Consider the following 13,671-nt stretch of genomic DNA (forward strand, 5'->3'; position numbering starts at 1 on the left):
ATCATCTCAGGAGGCTCTCTTATGCAATAACCAGCTTAGTAGATGTCAAGAAACCCATAAAGTGACATAACTGTGCTACCACTGCTGAGACACTGGTTAAGTAAAAGATCTAGCCTGGAAATGCCAAAAGGGGAGGAGACAACTGGCAGATGAGGCCATCGTGTGAATGAGACACAGTATCGTGTGCCTATCCCGCAAACTGGGAAGACTGGAGTTTGCCATAAACATGAATCTCTGCAAGCCGTGGTCAAGGGAGTTAATCTCTGGCAACTGGCTCCTACTTTATTCTGAAAGACATGTTTGCATGTTTCCCTGGGTTACAGGCAAGCAGTGTCCATTGGAGCTATTACTACAAACACTGAATAGGAAGTGGCAGCCTAGAGAATTAGTCTGGGACAATATGGGACAAGATCCTGTATCTCCTGTTCTTCTCCAGAATCAGATGCAAAGATGGGGGCTGTGGCCTCATAACTGGGACCAAACAGGATCTAACACATAGCTGACCCTGTAAGAGTTTACACTGTGCTAAAGAATCAGCCACGGGAGCAAGTACTACAATAGGAGACTTTTCCTGCTGCAAAGTTAGATGTGCAGGCACTTACCCTTGGTATCAGGTTGCATGAAGGCAGTAGCAAATGTGTGGGGGAACAGATTGGTTGAATCTCTCCTCATCCCATTCATCTGCAGGGTGTTTCCCTGAAACACCGCTCCATGTACATCTGCTTCGCTGCCCAAGCCCAGAAGGTGCCAGGACACATTGTCTCCTTCACAGACATTCAGCCCAGGCAAGTTACCAAACATAAGTCCATTGATCGCTGCAAAGGAGAAAACAATTAACTCTGCAGGTAGATAGCAGCGAGAGATTCACTTTGTGCTTACACAGACAGGGCAGGCCTGCCAGTGGAAGTGTGGCTTGCTTGTAATTCACCCCTGAATATGTTCAGCGCATGCTTCCCGAGGCAGCTGTGCTTCTTGTCCCATGTCCCACCTGCTGACTCTACCCCTACTTGATCTCAGGCCAATGCAGCACAGCCACTCCAGCTTCCCAGCTCAGTCTTTAGGTGATCACCACCCCATGTTTTGCAGGTTCATTCCCACTGCATGCAGAACAGCATCAGTCCCTACCATGCATCCTGTTTGATTCCTCGAAGCCATGATCCTTTTTCACAGAAGTCTCTTCCTTTCTCAAATAGTACTTTATGTTTGCATTTAAATACCAGCTGAGGTTCTCATCAAACACACTGAAGAGAAGGTAAAATTCTTTGTCGATCCCTTTCTAAGACATAATCATAATGATGGCTGTTAATTTTTAAAATGCACCCATTAACTATCCTTACAGTTAAAGCTGTTTTACCTGGCTCTCATATTCCCTTTTACCTTAAAACTTGGCTCATTGAGGACCAGAGCTCCGTCCCTTTACTCATGTCGAATATTCCTCTCTTGTTCCACAAGAGGCACCACTTGTGGATCTTCCATGATATTTCACATGACTAAAGTGATCAAAATTCAGCCAAGGATATGAAGTCATTGCCTCCTTCCCCCACCATTCCTATGTTTAGGCATAGGTTTCACCGCATGTCCAAATCAGACCTGAGATCAGAGCCCAGCCCACAAGGCAGGCTGATGACTAGGTTCCACCCCTCCTTTCTCCTACCACAGGCCTGGATTGGGGATTTTTTTTATTACCCTAAATCCTTGAAAATGTTAATTCTCCTAAGAAATGCATTCCAAAGCATGGTGTGTTTCCCCACTAAAAGAACATCCTTATTGCTGTCCAGATTCTCATTCTGATATCAGCTACCCAGGAAGATGCCCCGCAGAGAGCTAAGTGATTCCCAATTGGCAGCACACATGGGTGCATGAGGCATGGCCATGCACCTTCCCCAATTAAGCATTCATTAAAGGGTTGCCTAAGATTGTGGAGCCAGAATTGCTGCCCCAGGTGGTTTTTCCCTGTCCTATCTTTCCAAACAAGTCTGTCTGTTTTTTCACACGCTTTCAATACCTGCAAATGTTTTATCATTATCACAACTCCTTCATATAGTGGGCTGTATATATTCACAATCCTCTCTGCTCAGAAGACTCACATTTCCACCCTGTGTAACCTGCTGATCTCTTCTGTGCGCCTAATTTAGCCACATCATGCCACCACTGAAAGCCAACAGGAAGCAAACTCCTCTGGGGAGGCTCTTGTGGGAGCTGTTTTCAGACTCACCAGCCACTCCCTGATCTTCACCGCAAGGTAGGCAGGATGGCACTAGGTTGTTTTTCTGCCGCCTATTGTTTTCCACAATAAGGCTCTGCTAATTTGTCTTGCACTTCCACAGTATACTAATTTACTGTCTTCCCTAGACTTACTGCCATGAGTAGACTATGCCCGAGTGAAACACCAAGAGTAAGTTCTGGTCGCCCTTCAGATTTCACCTCTCTTTCATCAAAAGCATAAAGACTAACGTGGATTTTCATAGACTTTTATTGTAGTCAGCTCTGCTTGAAAATGAATTGATCTTGCAGAAGAAATGCAGTTCACCCAAATCTCAAAGTGTTAGAGCATTCAAGCAAACCACCTGTAAGTGAAAATGTCTTTTCAACACTTGCGAGACTGCAATGAATATTCCACATACCTCTGAAGGCAGCCTGCTACGCAAGTCTCAGGACAAAAGTTACCTATAAAGCCACAGCCAAGGTAGAGTTGTTCAGTCAAGTTTGTCTACGAGTTTTAGAGCAGAGCTCAGAAAATTTCAAGGGCAGCCCTTGGGAGCCCAGAACGTTAGCCATTCCCACCCGAGAGCTGGGCACCAGCCATCCCAGCGCTAACCTGCCTTGTGGCTTTGATTCAATTCCCCTAGACTCACACTGTTACACTTGTTTTTATGTTCCCTAATGTTTTGCTGATACTTCTTTCTCTACAAGAAAACAAAGACCATAGTAAGACCATGGCAGGAAAACCCCTCTTACCTGTTTGTTGTTGTCATCCAAAGTGCCCGGTTTGCAGATGACCAGAGGCCCTACTAAGCCTGAACTGGGGTCTTTGATGGGATTCGCAGCAGAGCTGTACATCCAGGTCAGGCAGGGAGGGTCACTGGACATGGGCCCAACATGCTTCGGCACAGTCCAGCGGTATGTAAAGTTGTGCAGTGGCGCAACAGAAACCCCATTCTGGGACAGACCTTTAAAAAAGAGATTGGCATGGTTATTCCCAAAGTCCCTGTACAAACTTGATTACATCTTCTCACCAGCTCCATTCATACTGGGCTTTACTTCATTCCTGTCACTAAAATACCCAGCGTCTCCAAGGTGTGATGCAGGTGTGTTTAAGGCATATAGCTAGCTGCTCTCAGTATCACATAAATTCCCACTGATGCCATGGCAGATAGGCATGGTGATGGGAAATAATGAAGCAGATCCCATTGCATCTGGGGAGATGAACATTGGAAGCACATGGTTATCTAAGCTGCAGCGCGCTGGGCACGCTCCTCTGCTCACAGGGTCTCAAACAGCTAGAAATGGTCTGACCTTTGGTTTACAATTTTCGTCTGAAAAATAGCATGCCTGGAACCATACTCCCTTTGGCATCCTCCCTGGGCACCAGTTCAGTGGGAAGTCTCCTTCGGCAAGGCCTCAGGCAGGCTCAGAGGACCACATTGGCTTCCACCCAGTTCCTGAGCACATCCAGTCCTTCCCAGCTGCAGAAGCTCCCCAGCACAGAGGGGCTAAGGGCTGCAGAGCTCCACCACCAGCATTACCATTGAATTACTTGAGAAAAAGAGAGCCACAAACCATCATGGTACTGCATCCCTTCCCACGCCTTCCCATAGGACACTCCGTGAGGCTGGATGCTGAAAGGCCAGGAGGCTTTGTTAACAAACGTCACCAGGATGGTGTCTCCAACTTCAGCTTTGATCACTGGACCTACACAAATAGAGAGAGCATGTCAGCAACTAAGCGACTCCCCAGGTGACCAGGGAAACCGAAGCAGCCAGGGCCACCCTCCGCCCAGGCCAAGGGGAGCAGAAAACGCAGAAGAAAGGTGGATGGTCCCACGTGTTGGTGCCACCTAAGGCCATTCAGCCCACACAGCAGGAGCATGGCGTTGACAAGAATTATCTGAAAGCATTTCAGGTCTGCAGGAGAACTCCGAGAAGAGGCTTCAGGCCTTCACAGATGGAATAACAAATTGGCCAACTGTGCTGAAATGCCCTCGGAAAGGCCCATGTCCCCCACCCACCTACGTAAGGGTCCCCTCAGCCTTCCAAACACCTATCGGTTCCCATCGGCCTGCAGATCCCCAGACCCACACACCGCTCCTGATGGCCACGGGCGGGCACGAGGAAAGCCAGGCTGCTGCCCGGCAAAACGGGCAGAGACCTGTGCCTCGATGTGCACATCTCGGTGTGCCTCCCTGTGCTGAGGTCCCCCAGCAGACAACGTCTGAAAGCCAAGGGTAACCGTGGCCTCCCCAGGCCCTGCTCCGCACCCCAGCAGACTGCTGCCTTGGGGCTCAACATCTCCTTCGGGTGGCAGCCCAACTCCTCAGAGCAACCCCAAGCCGAGCCCTCTGTAAACACACCACTCGCCTTCCTGATGTGTGAGGACTTGCCTCAGGCCTGGAGCTGTGCCCCGCTTGCCTCCATCAATTAAGACTTGGGGTTGGAATGCTCCTTGCCGTTCAGAGGGACCATGTTAGCACGCTGGTCCACCGCAGGGCAATCCCACTGCAACCCTTCCACCACTGAGGCTGCCTCTTCCTCTTCCCCATACCTCCTCTCCTGGGCAGTCCAGACTCCACCCCCACTGTTCATTAAACATCTCAGGCAACGGATTAGGCCATAAAACCAACAGAGAACAGACTCAGAACAAAAAGCAAGCAACCTGCTGCATGTTTGGCGACCTGGATAGGCTACCCACAGCATCTGGTAAGCACACAGGACTTTTGGCAGCACCACAGCCAGCCGCTGCGGGGGAAAGCACGTGGAGGGCAGCAGGAGCAAGCTGCGGGGTGAGGAACTGCCGGGTGCCCACCGCTGGTGTGCCTAACAGTCCTGTGAAGAACACCGACAGTGCCAGCAACCAGCCACCCAGCCCCCGCCACAGCACAGCCTCGTGTACTTTAGGGCAAGAACAGGCAGCGTAAGCCAGCGGCGCGCGCCCGTGCAGCCTGGGTTGTCCGCACCACACCGCATTCAGCCGCTCCTTGTCCCAGAGCTCAGTCCCTCATGGCGCAGCATCTCTTCTAGACATCCCAACGACTTCATTGAGCTGGCTTTAATTAGCCAGTTCAAATGTGTTTATGTAACTCCTCCATAGGTATCACTTATGACCAGGGATTTTCACCAATTAATCATTCAGTGTTTTTAGTTCACCAGGAGAAAATACCTGCAATTTCTTTCTATAAAGTTCTCCCTCAGTCACCTGTCTTTTTATAGAAATGTGGCTGTTGCTGGTAATGCCAACCCTTTTTTCTTCCCCCTCCTCATTCCCAAGGTCCAGCAAGGCACTGTCAGCACCTGACAGTTACACTGCATTTCTCCCATGCATAACTCCACCATTTAATTTTTATTCAGCTGCTTACACTTCTTTTTTGCCTCTCTCCACTATTCTCTCCCCGCTCCCAGATCTGTATTTTACTCCATGTGCTCTTTCTTTCTGTGGTCTCTGCTGGGATTGCTGTTGCTAACTTCTGGTGTCATTAGATTATTAGTCACTGCTGATGCAGGAAATTGTACCACACCTATATGCTGCTACCACATATGTCACAGCCTTCATGCACGATTCATTTGCCTTTGCAGACTGCCTATTTTTTTCCTCTCATCTTTCTTCACCACCCTCAATGTTACCTGGCTATAAGAGACAGAGCACCCACTCAGAAGCAGCTTGATGTGAGAAAGTGGGGTTTGTGGCATGCCTTGAAGATGCTCAGTCAAAACCACGTAACTGGGGGCTATTACTGTGACCTGTTTAGCTCTAGTTACAGATACCATACTGTGTCGCTCAGACCTTACTACTAACCTCAGGTGACTGCCCCAGCAGAAAAGTGATGCTGTCTATTCTACCATTCCACATCCTAGGTCTGGCTCCTCACTCTTAGATGTCACTGCTGTGAAACACCTCCTCTGTGTACAAAACAAGAGGACAGTTACAGCCAACTGGTACTCCTGACATTCCCACTGGCACCGAGAGAGGATTTGTACTGCTGGATGATTCCTACCGAGTATCCCAAGGTGTTTCTCTTCTTCTGATTGCCGCTTTTCCTCACGGAAGCTCTCATCAGTATATTCCACATACTTTGCCTTCCAATAGACTCCCCCAATTCGGTAGGGGCTACGCTTGAAAAACTGCTCAGCAGGGCTAAAGCAAAAAGCAAATGAGAGGTCATTTCTATGAAAATCAGTACTGTTCTTCTCCTGCTCCCTCCCCACACCCCTCTGACAATGCCAGCAGCATCTCCAAATCAAGCAGCTTTTCAGACAAGGACAGCATCTCTGGTTTGGAACAAGCACAGCTTCTCAAACTTTTTCGACCTACAGACTCATCCATCTGCTGTGTTCAGGGAGCACCTCTGGCATGCAGCCCTCTCCCAGCTGAAACAGCCGGATTCAACGGCACAGGTCTGAACAGCATCTCTATACAAGATGTGCAAAAGAGGGCAGTGAACAAAACTGCAGTGCAGTAAATGGAAAGGCAGTGCTAGAACACTGAGCTCTTCAGAGGCCAGGAGACAGCCCAGGGGACGACTGCAATCATTACAGCTGTTGTGTGAGGGTTTTTGTCAGTTAAGAGAGATTTATTTCCTCTGCCACCACCCTCTCCACACACACAGACAGCCGTAACATGCCTTGCAGGAAAGGCAGCTTAGTTACAAGGCCAGCTCACAGGTCTAAGGAGGTTTCAGCTCTAAGGTCTGTTATGAAGGTTGCTGAGTGGCTTTGGGTAAATCATTAACTGCTCCGCATTTCTACTCTATCTGAAAGAGGTACATCCTCTCCAACAGCTTCCCAGGGAAGGGAATAGAGGGGGAGAAATGTCTTTGTTTCAGTTAGCCAAAGTCTGAACGGGAAACCACTCACCAACTGCTATCACATTTGACATGTGGGACAGAAGACTGTCATCGAGGTCACTGCACTTGATTTCCTAGAAGTTGCCCGCTGCAGCAGGCTACACTGAAGCTTGTCTGCAAGCCAGTTCTGCCACCCTGTGTCTGCTGCAAGATGTGCTTTCTTCATAGTTCATCAAATACATGGATCTCTTCCTAGTTCAGGCACAGCAAGCAGAAATTAAGCCCAGAGACAAATGTGGCAGCTGACGTCCTACATAAGCCAGGACTCCTGGAGTCTGTGGGTAAGGCTATGAACACAGTACCTCTCTCAGTATAGCCTATGTTTCCAGATGGGGTGATCTGCTTTCCCAGGAAATGTACTCCACATGAATTGCAGGCATGTATTTTGGTAAGAAATAAATTCCACACTTTCCTTAGCAGCCTCCCCAACACAGACCAGAGACTCCCAAACACTGCCCTAGCCCGTTAGCCTCTTGCTTACCTGCCTGCCTCACTCAGCCGTTTCCCACTGCTTTGGTCAAGCCCTGAAGGTCCGTAGTCCCACTGCACTTCCTTTGCAGCTACGTAGTATTTCCGAACTCTCCCTTCCAGGGTAGATGCCGGAGCTTGTCGAGAACAGGGCCGGACTTCATAGAGTGCACTCATCCCAGCTGTCCAAAACATGGAGGAGGGACACATGTGCTTAACCCCTCTTATCCAATTTGACCAGGCAATGAACACAGTCCCACATTCCTACCACAAACTGGCCATTCCTCCTCTGATGCCCCAAAAGGCACATGGCTGGGAGAAGGCAATTAGGTGGTTCCCACAGCAAGGAGTTTTTTGTGTTATGAGCAGAGCTTCTTACATTAGATATGGGATGCTACGGAAGTATGGACAGAGAGCGAATAGGGCCTTCTGCTATCCTCAGATGTACCACACAAGTGCCCCTTACAGGGACTAGAGCTCTTAAGGCACTGCCTCATCTTCACTTTCAGCTGTACCAAATTTATTGTCTTCACCGCTGACCAACGTCGAACGTCACACAGTGGTAAGAGTCATCCCCAGTAAGTCTGGCCTGCACATCAATAATCAACCCACTCCAACTTATACAAGACTAGGAATTATCTCATTCATCCAGGGACATTTTTAGTGGGAATGATGCCCAAGGCACTCTCCCCTACCACACTGTACACAACAGGACCACACTGGGAGAAAAAAAGGGAGGCTGCAGAGTGCAGGACATAGTCCAATCTCTGCCTTACCTTGTATGTGATCATTGGTCTGACAGCTCAGTAGCCATCTCCCAGGGTTACTGGGGATCATGTCTGCTGTAACAAAAGTGGCTGGGAAGAGGCTGGCTACATCTGTCCTATGGCCTCGAATATTGAGTATTTCTCCATGAAAGTAGGCTGTATGAACATCAATTTCATTGCCCATCCCGAAGAGGTGCCATGAAACATAATCCCCAGCACACATCGTCAGCCCAGGGAGGTTCCCAAACACATAACCATTAATAGCTGCAAAACCAAGCAAGCCAAAAATCAGAGATTAGAAAAGGGGCCGTCAGAGTTTCCGCCAGCAGGTCACAGTGCAGACATGTTTGGAGGATGGACCTAACCAGAATTCATCCTCCTCTTCTTGTCCTGGTCAGCCCAGCTCCACAACTCATTCCTAAAATGAAGTGTATTCAAAATCTCCAAACAACTAACAAAGGCTCACTCAAGCCAAACATTAAATCAAAATTAGACTTTTTTCTGGAGTTGTTGCACTGTCCCTGTGATACTGTTTACCTAGCACATGACCTCAGCGCTTTCTGTCACCCTTCTCCCCTCTACCCACACCCTGGCATACTACAGCAAAAAGTGCATTTCAAACTACCAGAGCACTGACACTCCTGGAGTGTCTGGGCAGAGTCAGTGGCTTCACAAAGGTGACACTGACCATGCATTTTGTTGCTCTCTTGGAACTCCTCCTCTTCTTTGTCTATGGAGCCTGGATCTGTGCAGAACAATGCTATGTTCTCGTCCAGGTACCAGCTTAGGTTCTCATCCACCACACTGAACATCAGAAAGAAATCAATGTCCACATCCTGTCGTCTTTGAGAACTGCCAGTCAGTATTCCTGGGGTGAAAGAAAAGATGAATGAATACCCACCATGCAGAAAAACAGACATCAGACAAGGGATTAAAACACTAATAGAAGAGTAACTCTTATCACACAAATTAAAGACAGATGCTTTCCCACCATCCAGCACAGCTCATTGCAGAGTTCCAGCAAGCTCAATCTTTTCTACTATCTCCCTGTTCAAGACAATGACAGGCTTGACTGAAATGTGCTAGATCAAATTTATAGCTGCTATTGCTGCTTAGCTATTATTCAGCAGGTGTCTCTGCTTGCCATGGGGCTTGCTTGCCTGACTGTGTATTAGAGTCTAGTGCTCGCTAGCAGCTGCTTTTTTTCTGTTTTGCTGCTTGCTGTACTGCTTATCATCTTACTCTGCTGTGCCTGGGAACATTTTGATAAGAGCAATGGCGATGTGCCTGGGCTGGCAGATGGCCAGGGCATCGCTGCTCTTTCTGTGCTGCTGTACTGGACAGGCTGGAACTCCAGTGTGAACTCAAGTCAAAGGGACTGTGACCTGTGGGTGAGTCCACATGGGAGTAGGACACCCTGAAGTATCTGTGGCTGTGGATAAGCCCATGCCAGAGCAGGTACATCTTAAAGTGTCTGTGCCACTTTCACAATCCTCTGAAGGGATTGTGGCCCAAGGATAAGTGCACGCTGGAGCAGGTACATCTCAAAGTACCTATGGCTGTAGATAAGTCCATGCTGCAGCAGGTACACCTTGAAGCATCAGTGGCTATACATGAGGTCATGCTGGAGTACCTCAAGCGTGTGGCCATGGATAAGCCCACGACAGAGCAGGTACACCCCTGGAGGGACTGCAGCCATGGGTAAGGCCACACTGGAGCATATTTACTTCTGAAGGGACTGTGACTGTGAGTAAGGCCACACTGGAGCAGGTATACCTCTGAAGGCATTGTGGCCCATGGAGAAGGCCATGCTGGGACAGGTGCACCTCAGAGAAACTGCAGTTGCAGTTGTGGATAAGTCTTTGCCACATCAGCGAGCAGGCTGGGTGGGGGGCATAAGAAGTTGGGAGGGGACACAGCCAGGACAGCTGAGCCCAACTGACCAAAGGGATATTCCATACATCATGCTCAGTATATAAAGCTGAGGGAAGAGGAAGGAAGGGGGGGGACGTTCGGAGTTACAGCATTTGTCTTCCCAAGTCACTGTTACGTATGATGGAGCCCTGCTTTCCTGAGATGGCTGAACACCTCCCTGCCAATGGGAAGTGGTGAATGAATTCCTTGTTTTGCTCTGCTTGCATGCGTGGCTTTTGCTTTCCCTATTACACTGGTTTTATCTTAACGAGTTTTCACACTTTTACCCTTCCGATTCTCCCCCCTATCCCGCCTGAGGGCAGAGAGCGAGTAGCTGTGTGGGGCTTAGTTGCTGGCTGCGGTTAAACCACGACACCCTGCTAATACATTCCTCGCTCCCAAGCAGCTCTGCCACTGCATGGCTGAACTGCAACATCTTCAGTGTTCTTACTCCTGCTGATATCAAACTGTCCCCCTTTTTTTTTTTTAAATATACAAACTAGATCTTCTACTTCCTGCTTTCAACAAGGATTCAAACAGCGCGCTCAGATCAAGAGGCCTACAAGCTCACCTGTCCAGCCACTAAGAGATAAAGACAACATAATGACCAGAACCCAGCTTGAACATGAGTACTGTCTTCTCCAGTCATGCTGCATTTTCCCATGAAGCTGGAAGCTGCCCACCAGAGTATCTTCCCATCCTAACCTTGTTCAAGTCACCACAAAATCGTCACAGTATGAAACTGCAGCCTTCAGCTGCCTTCTCTTGGAGTTTTTACCTTTTTTGCATGTAAGTAATGGCCCAATTAATCCAGATGCAATGTCCTTTGGTGCATCAATATGAGAGTGATAGATCCAGGTCAAGCAGTTTGGGTCATCAGCAGTTGGGCTGTGATCTTCAGGGACAGTCCAAGTATAGGTGTAATTCCCTCCTGGGAAAACAGCATCATCTTTCTTCTGATCCTGGGGGGACATATCAGGATACAGGGATCCTAGAACAATTGAGCAATCACAACATCCATTCAAGAAGAGCAGAGATGTCCACATGCATAACCTTATACAGAGCGCTGCACATATAAACTTAGCCGATTTCAAAGCAAGACTCACCATCCCAAGGCTGAAATAGTGTTTAATCATTCTCTCAAAGAGAAACCAAGGCACAGAGCCATTGTAAGGCAACCTGCCCAGTAAACGGGTCAGCACAGAGTCAGAAAGACGATTACCACTCTGCCTATTGCTACTCTGCCTTCAACTCTGCAACGTGCCACAGTCAGCCTCTCTACGATGTCATGGGTTGCTTCAAATAGCAGTTCTTTGGTCTTATACTTCACTATTCTTGTGAACTCCCTGAAGTTCTTCACACATGACTCATACTACAGCACTTCAAATAATGAATATAGCTCTTTTGCTTCTGCATCACTCTCCCACTAGCAAGCTTTGGAGGTTCTTCTAAAAATCAAGCAAGCTAGCCTGTGTACTGTAATGCTCAGGTCAGGAAGCTACTCCCAGACCCATGAACCTGCTAACTCAACATCACACGACTTCACTAAACACCTAAGTGCAGTTGCTTTCCAGCGATATAGCTTTGAGTTAACCAAGTCCTTGGCTTTACAGACATCTCTCCTCAGTGCACACTCTTAAGTTCCCAGCGAGAAAAATATGTCTCCTTTATGGCAGTGGCTCATTTACCTTCAGAGTCCTTTTTGTAGAAAACACCGTGAGGATGGATTGTATATGGTCGACTAGCAAAATTTTTAAGGTGTACTTTAATGGTATCCCCCACTTCTGCACGGATGACAGGCCCAAGGAACCCCAGCCAGCCAGGTTTGGGAATCTCAGTGGTGTACGTAGAGTCTGTGTATTGCTTATAGACAGATTTCTTGTATGTGCTTCCCACTCTGTCTTTGCCAGGCTGGAGGAATGTTGAGGCCTTGCTGTTAAATTCAGAAAAGGGAAGGGCACCATGAGTCATGCATTATATAAAACAGCTGGTCAATAACACAGCATAACAACACCACACAGCTTTCCCTTTCGGTAAGCCTGAAAGCCTGGACATTACAGAGGACCACCTGTGCTCTACCCTAGCATGCTCTAAGCCATTCATGAACTTCCTCCTCCCAGACCTCTGACGGCTGTGACACGGTAGCACAGCCTGCCTGAGAAACGGGCAGCGCCAGCCCTTAGACCTGTCTGCTTTCGAGCGTATGAAAACAGGGCACATCAGCACATTAACGGCTTGGTGAGCCTGGGACCACAGCCACAAGTACAGCCAGACGCCTGCCGCCATGCATGGCCACGGCCTCATCCCCAGTTCTTCATGAACGGACACAAAAGTGCACCCCTGAACTGCGCAGTGCAAACAAGGAATGGGAAGGTTGCTGCTTCTCCGACAGTCACATGTGGGTGACACAGAAGACTGAAGCCCTTCTCATGCCTGCTTCAGCCTTCATTGAGCTTTCAGAAACTCACTTCAATGCCTTTGTGCTGTTTGCAACTAAATCACAGAGGGAAGGGGGGAAAAAAAAAATCTCCTGAGCTCTCTGGACAAAATTCACAGTCCAAATGATTATTTTCTACTTAACAGATTCTGCATTTCTTGTAGAATGGCAGACAAGTCAGGCAGGTACATATCCAGCACATAACCAGTTTCCAGTGTTAAAACCTCATACAGGTACTAAAGTTCAACTCATGAGTATATTTGCTCTTTATGGCTAATTCTTAGTAGATAAGAGATGAATCATGGTCCAGGTATTAGTGGGACCGGCCTAAGTGAGAACTGAGGTTACTCCCCCCACTTCCCCCTTAATATCAATCATCCTGCAGTAATACAAGTAGCCCTGAAATACAGGCAAACTCTAATGCATATCTCCAGAAGATGAACAGCTGAGACCAAAACATTCAGCATTGCCCTTATCATTCAAAATTGTGAAGGGCTGGGCTCTAGCTATACAATCTAGACCTCATCCCTCTGTGAAGTGATCCCTGCAGCCACTATTAGGAAAGAGTTTACAGATAATTTATACTTCATTTTGCAGATTCCCCCCCAGTCCATTTCTTGCCAACAACAAAAAAATTCTTCAGCATTTTACTACCTCTGTCATTCATATCAGTATCACATCCTTTTCTTATTGCTAGCAATTTGGCTTCTGTAATCATTGTACAAATAAGTCCCATTAGCTAATTGTTTGCAGCAACAGAACAGTTTTTAAATTGCTTTTAAATTTAATGGCCTTGAATTTAATTTCCTTCTCTCCATGTATTATGGGAGAAAGCAAACAAAACCCACTGCATTTGTTATTACTGCCAGAGTCAGCAATAACATCTTTATTAATCCTCAATTTGGGGTGGGGAGGTGGTCCTTTTCTGTGAACTAAGTTAAGTCTATTCAGCATCCCCAGAGAACAGAGACTTTTCCACACTAAACTGACAGATCTTGATGTTTTGCTGTGAACCCCTCCTATTCCTG

General features: G+C 47.8%; 1 protein-coding gene across 2 annotated transcripts in view; it reads right to left on the minus strand.

Annotated features, from left to right (window-relative positions):
- Positions 1 to 13,671, minus strand: part of HEPH (hephaestin) — a 23,677-nt gene that overhangs the window by 9,095 nt on the left and 911 nt on the right. For both annotated transcript variants that reach the window (XM_010283291.1, XM_010283290.1), the window contains exons 2-11: positions 11,895 to 12,139; positions 10,985 to 11,197; positions 8,981 to 9,160; positions 8,302 to 8,556; positions 7,539 to 7,707; positions 6,209 to 6,348; positions 3,781 to 3,912; positions 2,959 to 3,170; positions 1,126 to 1,276; positions 603 to 815 (exon numbers count right to left, since the gene is read on the minus strand). In XM_010283291.1, coding sequence (XP_010281593.1) covers positions 603 to 815; positions 1,126 to 1,276; positions 2,959 to 3,170; positions 3,781 to 3,912; positions 6,209 to 6,348; positions 7,539 to 7,707; positions 8,302 to 8,556; positions 8,981 to 9,160; positions 10,985 to 11,197; positions 11,895 to 12,139 — 1,910 coding nt within the window. The remainder of the gene's footprint in view (positions 1 to 602; positions 816 to 1,125; positions 1,277 to 2,958; positions 3,171 to 3,780; positions 3,913 to 6,208; positions 6,349 to 7,538; positions 7,708 to 8,301; positions 8,557 to 8,980; positions 9,161 to 10,984; positions 11,198 to 11,894; positions 12,140 to 13,671) is intronic.

Source organism: Phaethon lepturus, unplaced genomic scaffold, assembly GCF_000687285.1.
Source record: "Phaethon lepturus isolate BGI_N335 unplaced genomic scaffold, ASM68728v1 scaffold16703, whole genome shotgun sequence".
In the NCBI taxonomy this organism is placed as follows: Eukaryota; Metazoa; Chordata; class Aves; order Phaethontiformes; family Phaethontidae; genus Phaethon; species Phaethon lepturus.